The 10,380-nt window shown below is 34.7% G+C and overlaps 1 protein-coding gene across 1 annotated transcript; it reads right to left on the bottom strand.

The window, feature by feature from the left end:
* Nucleotides 1-713: 713 nt before the first annotated feature.
* LOC148674507 (uncharacterized) lies at nt 714-8,953 on the bottom strand. Its single transcript, XM_088624654.1, has 12 exons — nt 8,517-8,953; nt 8,381-8,410; nt 7,144-7,452; nt 6,364-6,678; nt 5,245-5,274; nt 5,078-5,113; nt 4,589-4,621; nt 2,371-2,463; nt 1,628-1,652; nt 1,279-1,313; nt 1,141-1,178; nt 714-907 (listed from the first exon to the last, which is right to left on the bottom strand). Exons 1-12 carry the CDS (start codon nt 8,611-8,613, stop codon nt 785-787), a joined length of 1,164 nt encoding a protein of 387 aa, XP_088480780.1. The 5' UTR covers nt 8,614-8,953; the 3' UTR covers nt 714-784.
* Nucleotides 8,954-10,380: the final 1,427 nt, after the last annotated feature.

The following is a 10,380-nucleotide window of genomic DNA, read 5'->3' as shown; positions in this document are numbered from 1 at the left end:
GAATAAATGTCCAACAGACTTTATCATCCACTTTATACTTCAGGAAAGGGGTAGAATAGTCCCGCTAATTAGATATTAGTTTATATTGTACATAATTATTATGGGCAGAAAGAAGACTGAGCACTCTGTAACTCACAGGCACCAGCAACAAGATTAAATAGTTGCTCATTTCTATTGAATACATGTTTCTGTGACACTGCTAATAAAGTGTTACAATAGAACATAATTCAGGTACATTAATGACAATAATCATAAGTCATATTCTGTATTTATCCATCCATCTATTTTCTGACTAATTCATCTAAGTGTTTATTATTCAACCTCATCCAATTAGGGTTTTGGGGGAGCCAGACTTATCCCTGTAACAAATAGACCCAAAACCATGGATGTGATGCCATTCCATTGTAGGACAAAGTCATATCTCTTTGACACAACTAATTTTACATCTGAAAATTAAGCTAATGAGAAGAGGACATTTTTGAAATTAAAGATTAGAAAGTACTGTAATTAAAACTAAATAAGGCAGCAAATATAAACAAATACGAGCAAATGCTGAAATCAATTTAAAAGTAATAGCAAAAGCGTTCTTAATACAATTTTAAAGAATTTCCAAAAAGAAGAAACCTATTAATTTTGTCCATATCATAAAAACAATCAAAGGCTTAGATATTCATCAGTAAATTATTAATACATATAGAAATTGCTCCAGTCAATCAAGGTCTATCATAAGTCTTTATTGAAATCAGAAATCCTTTCTCTGATATTTCCTCAGCATTGTTGTCTCTCAGTGCAGCTTCACAGTAGCGTACTCTGACTTTAGATTCAGCTCAACTACAGTAGTCTGTTTCTTCGGTAATTTAGCTTTCACAGTAGCATAGCACACATCTGCTTCCCTTTCCTGCAACTGCTGTGGAGATGAACAGTCAACATTATTATAGACATTCAAGGAATCACTGTTTCACCAATTCTGAGATACCTGCCTGGAAAAAGCATTGAGCATTGAGTTTCTTAGTACTACGTATAATAATATAATTCAGTTTTTTTGTAGCTAATTTAACATGTCTGTCAAATATTATGATTTCTCAGTGTAATACATTTTGGATCTAATATATTTCCTTTTGTGTATAACTGTTTTTTTACCGTTGTTGTCCTTGTTGCTGCTTTATCGATGGTGGCATCTGTTGAAAAAGAAAAACAATTTGGGGCTTTATTAAAGACCTACTGTACAGTATATAGAGTTTAATTACACCACAAAAGTCAATTTCCTTTCATACTTACACACAATAGTGTTGTTTCCCTCTTCTTCCATTTCCCTTAGGACAAAGAAAGATACATTAATTAAATTTCCATATCAAGCCAAACAACCTACTGTACCTGCATGTGAAAGTTTATTTTAAAAAAAATCAATTTAACATCAAATCATTCCTAAGGATTACATAATCAAACAGGAACAAGTCTAATAATCTATATGTACTTTACTGAAAAAAAAAGATTGTTCTAACAATTAAATTTGCAGATACATTGGCCTACTATCATGATTTTATCATGACAAGCCAGTCCACATAGTGAAATTAAAAATGTTGTTTCTAAAATAAAGGAAAGGCAGACAAGACAATAAAATGCTCACCTTTCTCTTTCCTGTTTCCTTCTTTCTATAGAGAGAAAAGAGGAGGTACCTTCATTTTTCATTAAATACATTTATTTAATGCACATCTACTGCTGCTACTTTTGTTCATTTTACTATACATAAAAAGTTTTACTTCCAATTTCACAGTGGCCTAATAAGGCTATCCTGATACCAAGATGATTTGGTTTATTAACTCCTGTATTGGAATGAAAATACGCTGTTTCCTTTGTTTCAGGATTGAACTATTGGTGACATACACCGAGTGAGCAACTTATTCTTTTCGTATTTGAAACAGTCAGTGCAGAAGTATTAAGAACCATGGAGAAAACAGACATATTACTTTACATGTCAATGTAAATCAAAAGTAAATCAAAAATGTTTGAGATACATTATATTATTTAAAATGGGACAAACTCCCTTTCACGTTCTCTGATTATTTTTATGTCTTGTGAGGTTTGGTAATTGAAAAAATAAAGCTGCTTTATGTCACTGGAGCCTTGAGTCACTGTAAGAGGAATAGGCTTGCATGATGGATTACCTTGTCCCAGTAGGCCAGAAGAATAAAGCTACTAGATTCAGTGAAAGCAAGGAAATACATCATTCATTTACTATGAGAAAACTGAATTGCTCCCAGTTAAATAATGAAAGTTACTGAAACTACCAACTTTCTGTTACTGAGGAAATATCACATTCCAAGTGTAGAAAGATCTAGGGTATTGCCTGTGTAACAAATTCAAACGCACTGATTTTGAAGCTCAGGGAGATCAGGACTGCTATTACCACCAGAATGGGCAGTACAACAGCAGCTAAAAAGATGAAAAACTCTGGACGGGGTGCTGTAAAAAAAAAAAAATCCAAATCAAACAAAATGTTATGCACAAATCTTGTTTTTTATGTTCTATTTTTTTGTATTTTAGATTATTATTGGTTGTTTGTTTTCATTCTGTTTATTCCTTTTTAAGGTAGAAACTCAGTTCTCTGATGATCTTCTTCCAAAATGAGAACCATTTTCTCTTAAACATACAGTTAACCTCATATACTATATATGTATTTTATAGTACAAACTGTAATAATAATTCCTTACTCTGGAACTCCCCTCCTCCACCACCAATGTGCAGCATCCACCTGGATGATGCGACGGCTGCCAAAGTGCACCAAAATACTCACCACACATCAGCTCTCAGTGGGGAGGAGAACAGAGTCATGAAGTCAATTTCTGGATGAGGATTATTAGGAGGCCATGTTTGGTAAAGGCCAATGGGGTAATTTGGCCTGGACACCAGGTTTACACATCTATTCTTTTCAAGAAACACCCTGGGATTTTTAATGACCACAGAATGTCAGGACCTCGGTTTAATGTCTCATCTAAAGAATGGTGTTCTTTACTGTATAAAGTCCCTATCACTATACTGGGGCATTGGGAACCACATAGACTGGAGGGTGAGTGCCCCTTGTTGGCCACCACTAACACCTCTTCCAGCAGCAACCTTAGTTTTTCCAGGAGGTCTCCCATCCAGGTACTGGCCAGGCTCACACCTGCTTAGGTACTGTATAGTGGTCTACCTGTTGTGAGTTGCAGGGTGATATGGTTGCTGGCTCTACACAATGTAGTCTGGTAGTTTTATGAATGTGTAGAAAGAAACACATGATGTTGATAACAAGGTTCACCTGGCAATTAATCAATTAGATCTGACAGGTAAATGTGTTGTACTGTAATACTGTAGCAATTACAGCATTTCATATTAGCAGCTTAGGTACTCTTATAATTTATGTTGAATTCCTCAAGTGATCGAATTTGTAAAGACTCTAATTAATGTGAATAAAGAAGGCAATGTTTGTTCATTGTTCACTCAGACTGAGCTGCTTCAACAATGATAAGTTGCTAGAATAGTAGAAACACAAGTTGAGGTTTGGAGTAATCTGATGCACATTGCATACATACTGTATACTGTATATGTTGTAATTCCTGATTGTGTGGAGGATGTCTAAGACTTTTGCACAGCAGTGTATACATACTGTATAGTTAATGAATAGAACAAAAGATTGTTTTACTTCATATTACAACAACAGGTATGTCAATTACATTCTGTATATATTTGAAATAAGAATGTTAATGTTAATTTGATCTAAGACGCATTTTGTAAAGCTTATCAGTTAGATTCAGAATCTCCTAAAGTGGTTTATGTGGATGGATTCATATCTATATGCCATATACTGCATTCCACATGTCTTGACTTTAATTAATCTTGGTAAAAAATGCAGAAAAAGAAATTGTAAACTTCATTTTCATATCTTGCATGTAGAACAGATCACACAAAGATAATCAAGAACATATTATAATTCATTGTCTACCATTGACAGTTATTGGTGAACACAATGAGTAATACTAGAAGAAATGTGCTCCAGCAACAATTTCTCTGAATACCCCTATATTTTATTTGGATAAACAAATAATATGCAGGTATTTTTAAGATGAATATAATAATACATTTTTCACTTTTGATTTTTAGTAAGCAGGATGTTTACTTCTTTTCCGATATGAAATTTCAAGACTGGACAAAGATGTTGGAAATTCATTGGGGGAGTAGATTTCAATGATGAATTCCATCCATCCATTTTCTAACTGCTCTATACAATACAGAGTCATAGGCCTTACAATGGGCAAGCAATGGGCACAAGACATGATACACCCTGTAAGTTATTCTAGTCCACCAAAGAGCAGAAACAGTCTCACAAACACACACACGCATGCAAGTAAAAAACTGGATAATTCAGCAGAAACAAGCACAAATACAGGGAGAACATAAAAACTCCACTCAGAATTGAACCCATACTGCACACTGCTAACTCATTACCCTCCTTGTTGCCCTTAATGTTCAATTCATACAAGTTAATTTACAGCAACACTACATCTAACTGCTGTGTGAACCATATATTTCTCTATCCCAGAATTATGCTTACCAGATCCAGATGTAAAATTTGTTTCTGTGAGATCTTGAATAAAACAAATGGACACCCATAAGGTAAAGGTTCATTTAATTCCAGAACAAAACAACATTATGTGATGCATATGTGAATAGACACATTCACAGTACCTGAAGGGATTTTGAAAGCCAGTTTTCATGGCAGCATCTTTCTTTATAGTGGCTTTCTGAATCATGATCAGTGTTTTAAAAGACTACTTAGATTTTGCTACCTAAACAATTAACACAATTCTTGCAAGACATTAAAATCATTTCCACAGGTGGGCACAAGAATATTAGGCATATTGTTATCAACTGAGTGTAGTTTCAAAACATCAAATTTTCCATAATCTGTGCCAGAGTTCCATAGATTCTATACAAGTTGTGTTTATGTATTTAAATAAATAAACAGAATAAAACTAGTTAAAACAATTTAATGTGCCAAATACAGTATGTTACCCTTTTTTAACCCTTAATAGAAACTTACTTAATCCAGTATTGAAGTCTTTTGAGTCTGTAGTACCTACAAGATAAAATTAGAGCAACATCTTCTTTTTAATCACTTTGTAAACAACGAATAGTAAAATCTGTTTTATTACTACATAAAAAACTATATTGTGATTCATGATTAGTGGCACAGGCACTGTTACTCACGATTTTTTGTGGACTGACTCTCCTCCAAACCTGTAGAGCAGACAGCAATGTTGGTGACACTTCAATATATCGGAATGGAGAGTGAAAAGGACAAAGACGGCTTGAGACTTAGGTTTTCCTAATAAGTAAACAATCCGATATTGTAATTCTGTGTTCTGTTCTGTGGGAAGAACAGTAGTTAGCCAAGCCCATATTAGGCTAATATAACATTACCTAAAATAGTATTAGATCTCCAAGGGAGACAGGTTTTTCTTTAGTTTCCATCATGTTTCCACCATGTGATGAAAATAATTTATGATCATGAATCAAAGCGGTCTATGAGGAATGAGACAAATTTTATATCACTATAATTAAGCCATCTGATCTATACAGAAACAGTTAAGAGCTAAATCAAGAAATAAGAGGAAGCCGGTCAGCCTATCTAAAATTTTAATAGTTGTTGTTAGTTGATAAGAGGCACTCATCCACCTGCTTCTTGAAAGAAACCAGAAAACTGGCTTCAAGTTACCAATATTGACAACGTTGTTCTATATTCTCACAGCCCTTTGTATAAATAACTGCCTAATATGCTCAGTTTTAAATGTACTTCCTCATGATTTCATTTCCCACAACAATTCACTGATTCCTCTTATCTGACTTTTCCAGTGCTCTTGAGAATTTGAGATAGTTGGATCAGGTATATTTATGATCTTCAGTTCAAGACTAAAAAAATGTCCAGAGTCAATTTCATAATGGTGAGACCAAAACTGCGCATGGTGTTCTAATTGTACTCTCACTGGTGCATTGTACATCTGCAATATAACATCTGTTTATGTAAATTATGTGCTTTTAAGGATTTAACATTATGCTTTTTATTTCTTACTCATTATCTATAAGATATAGATGTCTGCATAAAAGTCTTAATAAGTTGTCTTGGAAAGATCATTTCCTATTTTGCATTTATATATATTTTTTGCAACCTGTATGTAATAGTCTGCACTTGAATTTAAGTTTACATCTTCTAAGAAATATATTGAGTGGCAGTTAATTATCCTTGCTCTCATAGAATTGGATATTGGATATTCTAAGATTTCACACCACTCTTGACATAAAGCAGAAAGAATTTAGAATGGTTCTTACTTTCCACCTGGATCCTGATGGCTCTGCTGCGGCCTGAAGAAACTGATCGCCCCTCTGTGGTCAGTTCAGCAGCACAGCTCAGGGAGACCTCGGCCCCAGTCCCCTTACCCCTCTGTTCCAGCAGCTCCCATCCAGACACCATGAGGAGACAGACTTTAAACTGTTCCCTGAAGGGCACTGTTCTGAAAGGAGCTCTTCCCTCATCAGTGTAAAAATGACATCGTGTTCCTCTCTCAGTTTCACAGCGAACTGTAATGATTGTCTCTTTTTTGATATGTTCCATGTCCACATCGATAGAAAGACTACCAAACTTGTCTCTCAGAAAAAAAAACAGAATACAATGACTTAGATTTTTAGACTTAGATTCACCAAATATTGAACAAGCTACATAACAGAGAAAAAGCCTTAAATTTTGATCATGCAGTCCATTATTTTTAAGGCAGAAAAAGCTGTCTCTGTCGGTCCTCCATTCTGGGGTCTGTTGTACTACAGCTAGGCAAGTGGAAACATTAATATTTGAATATAAAATGCTGATATAAATAAATCAATCAACTTAATCTATTATTGAAGAAAATAAATATTACTGTAATATATATAGTACGTGTTAATATGAATAAAACGTATAATATTAGGTTAGAAAAGTAACACAAGTATATTTATGACTTTGCAGCAGAATTTGTCTGGCACTATGATGAGGTGTCTGAGATATTCAGCAATCAATCCTTGGCTATTTAGTCAAAATTATTTTGAATCAATATTAAAAATAGAAAAAGGACTCACCAAATACTTCTAGTTTTTTCACTCCACTTCGCTTTGAGATAAATGTTTGGTTCCCAATTTGAGTTTCAACAGCGCAGCTTAGAAAGATCTCCATTTTATCCTGACGAGTTTTGTTTTCTAGCAGCTCACTGGCATACACAGTGAGCTGACAGACACCAAAACTGTGCGGTGTTGATTTGAAAGGGTTTGGACTCTTATCAATGTAGAAATGACATTGTCTTCCACTGTCAGATTCACAGCGAGCTCTGGCATAGTCTTCTATATCAATCTGCTCTTGGTCCAGCTCAATAAGAGGTTGTAGAAGGATATCTGTTCCTCCAAAAAAAACACATTCAACATTAGTCATATGTATGAAAGCTAGGTAAAGTGCAATATTTCATGCAGTGCCTTGCATTACTTGAATAAAGTAAATTTGTATTGTTTTGCTTATTATTATTATCCAATAATAGTTCATTTCAAGTTAAGGATGTGAGTTTCATTAAACATATTTGCAGATTACCATCTGTAGCAAGATGTAAAATGATAAAGTTTCATTGTGGGCTTATCTCTGTCTGAATTCAGTCACTTCAAAAGCTTTTTATTTAAAAATGTAAGAGAGGATTTTAGAACCGTTGTAATGTTGTGCAGGGTTAACAAAACATTTTTGCTACTTTTTGACTCATGAAATTATTTTCAAATTATGCCATATACTGGTCTTGGATGAATGATGTAAAGTTTGTTAATATTTCTTAACAAATTTCTGGAGATGAAAGAATGATAAAGACAAGTTGTTTTAACTTGATCCTTTAACTTATCGTTCTATGTTTTGTTTATGTGACCATCTGTGAACAGACATTTCTGCATTTCTGCAAAACCTGCTGCTCTTTGCCTTAATAATCTCAATATTTAATTTTCCAAAATTACCTTTACATTGAAAACTTTTTATATAGTACATTCTGTATTTCCCTTCTTTTTGATCTATACAGTATCTGTTCTTTGAAAGACACAATATATTGTTGTAAATGTTAACCTAGAAGCAAGGATTGTTGTAGAACAAAAAGCTCTGATATCGGTATTTTCCAATCAGTAAAAGTGAAAAATGTATTCTGTTTTAGTTTTATTATATTTAGAATGACTTGATCTAAATTTTGTTTTACTAACATGTCTTTGGACATACCTGTACAGCCTGTGAATATTATGTATAAAACATTAATTTTATTGTAGCTTGAATAAACAAATATAAAAATAAATAACATACCTGACCAAACTGGACTCACTTCAAGCCCCACTGCACAAAAAAGTAATAATATTAAATGTCACAAAACAATTAATAACAACAGTGAGTAGTTAGTAAAGTTAATGTGAATGAAAAAAGGCTCTTTAAAAGTACTCACTCAGTATATGAAATAATACGAAGAGTGTCATGATCCTGCAGAGGTTAAGTGAGTAGTATCCTGGCTTCAATGTGTATTTTACAAGATGGATCTGCATATCTAATGGTGACTAAACACCCCTGTCGCAATTCAAGGGACAGTCACACAGATGTAATAAAACACAGATGTAATAAAAAAAACTGCATAGAAAATTAATATCAGGCGTAAAACAAGTGTACATTAAAAAAATACACTATTTCTGCTCCAATGTAGAAAAATATCTTTTAAAAGTTTTAACAGAAATAAAAACACAATAGGAAGAAACTAAATCTGTATCTTTGCAGGGACGTTATTACTAACCAGCTTTAAATCAGGCTTTTACAAAAAGCCAAGTGATGGATTAGCTAAACAATAACTTTACTGTTACACCATGAGTGTCAGGTTAAATAAGCTATGATCTGCACCACACCCTGCCCAGATGTCGTCTGAAGGACAGGCAAGAATTGAACCAGAGGAGAGGTGGTATCTGTAGCTAGACACAAAATGATGAAACAGACTGCAGGCAAGAAAAAGCTATGAAAAATTATTGTAGCTCCATAACAACAAAAAGTAGTACACAAGATATAATTAACAAAAAGAGAAAAGAACAAAAGACAATGTCCAATAAACAATTAAAAATGACAAAAATAACAAAGAAAATGACAATACTAATATTACTGTCTTTTTCTTTTCATTTGGTCCAGGATGATGGATGATGATTAACCTGGATATAAAAGGTGCAGAACAGGTGTGGAAGCAATGCATGTTTAAATGCATACAGTATATACAGTATACTGTATACTGATGGAATAAAGAAATGCATCACCTCCTCCTCCACATTCTGGCCCTCCCGTCTGTGTGGAACAGGCTAAAGAGTGACTCATCTGTGAAGAGGACCTGACAAGTCCATCGCAGCCTCTGTCTGGCCCAAGCCAGTCTGGTGTGATTTCTTTTAATTTCCTTGATCCTGTCCCTGATCCCATTCCTGGTTTTAATCATGTGTCTTGGATGGATCTCCCAGCGCTTGTACCCTGGATTGTGCCCTAGTTTCCCGTTTTGGACTTCCCTCATTTGGACTTGTTCGCCTGCACTCCCCGTGCACCTGGATCACTGTCTGCACCGCCCCCTGTTCGCCGTCCCTTCCATTCCTCTCCGTGTTTTCCCAATAGCCCTTCTCCAGTCACTTCCGAATTTTACCGTCTGCATAGGGTCCTAAACTACGCACTACAAGGGAGTCAGGACCGGCTCTCATTACAGCTGGCACATGACATGCCTGCCTGCAGCATGCCAATGGCCCTCTCCCTTGCTTCTGGTGACATTCAAGGCATTATGGAATGCACAGAAATCTGAGTAAGTGTGGCCTTTTTCTTGCAGTGACCTAAACTTTGAACTGAGGCCTTTTTAAAGGTGAAGAGATCAGGCATTGTTTCACCTGGACCTTGTTGGGTAAAAGTGCACCTAAGCCTGTACATAAGCTATAAATATAGTATTCACATTTCAGGCAATGTTGCATTTCTTTTTTCCATCAGTATATATATACTGTATAATTGTGGTGACCTCACGGAAGGTTAAGAGACTGCCCTTCTTTGTAGTAATGCTCACAGGAAATGTAAAAAAAGAGCTCACAACCACTGTTATGGTGCTTAAGTTGTGTCACTTAATCTTTAAACCTTTCTTTCATCTTTTTAAATAATAGTCATGTCACAGAAAAAAAAAACTTTAAATATTTCATGACTTAATACTCTAGACTTTACAATGTATTTTATATACAGTATAACACCAAAGCCAAATATACTGTATTGTGTTCTTTCACAGTTATCATTTCAATGTTTCTTGAAAACTGCAA

The sequence above is a fragment of the Lepisosteus platostomus genome, chromosome 3 (genome assembly GCF_059453375.1).
Source record: "Lepisosteus platostomus isolate fLepPlt1 chromosome 3, fLepPlt1.hap1, whole genome shotgun sequence".
Lineage (NCBI taxonomy): Eukaryota > Metazoa > Chordata > Actinopteri > Semionotiformes > Lepisosteidae > Lepisosteus > Lepisosteus platostomus.
The sequence above is the reverse complement of the archived record's forward strand: the minus strand, read 5'-3'. Positions and strand labels throughout refer to the sequence as shown.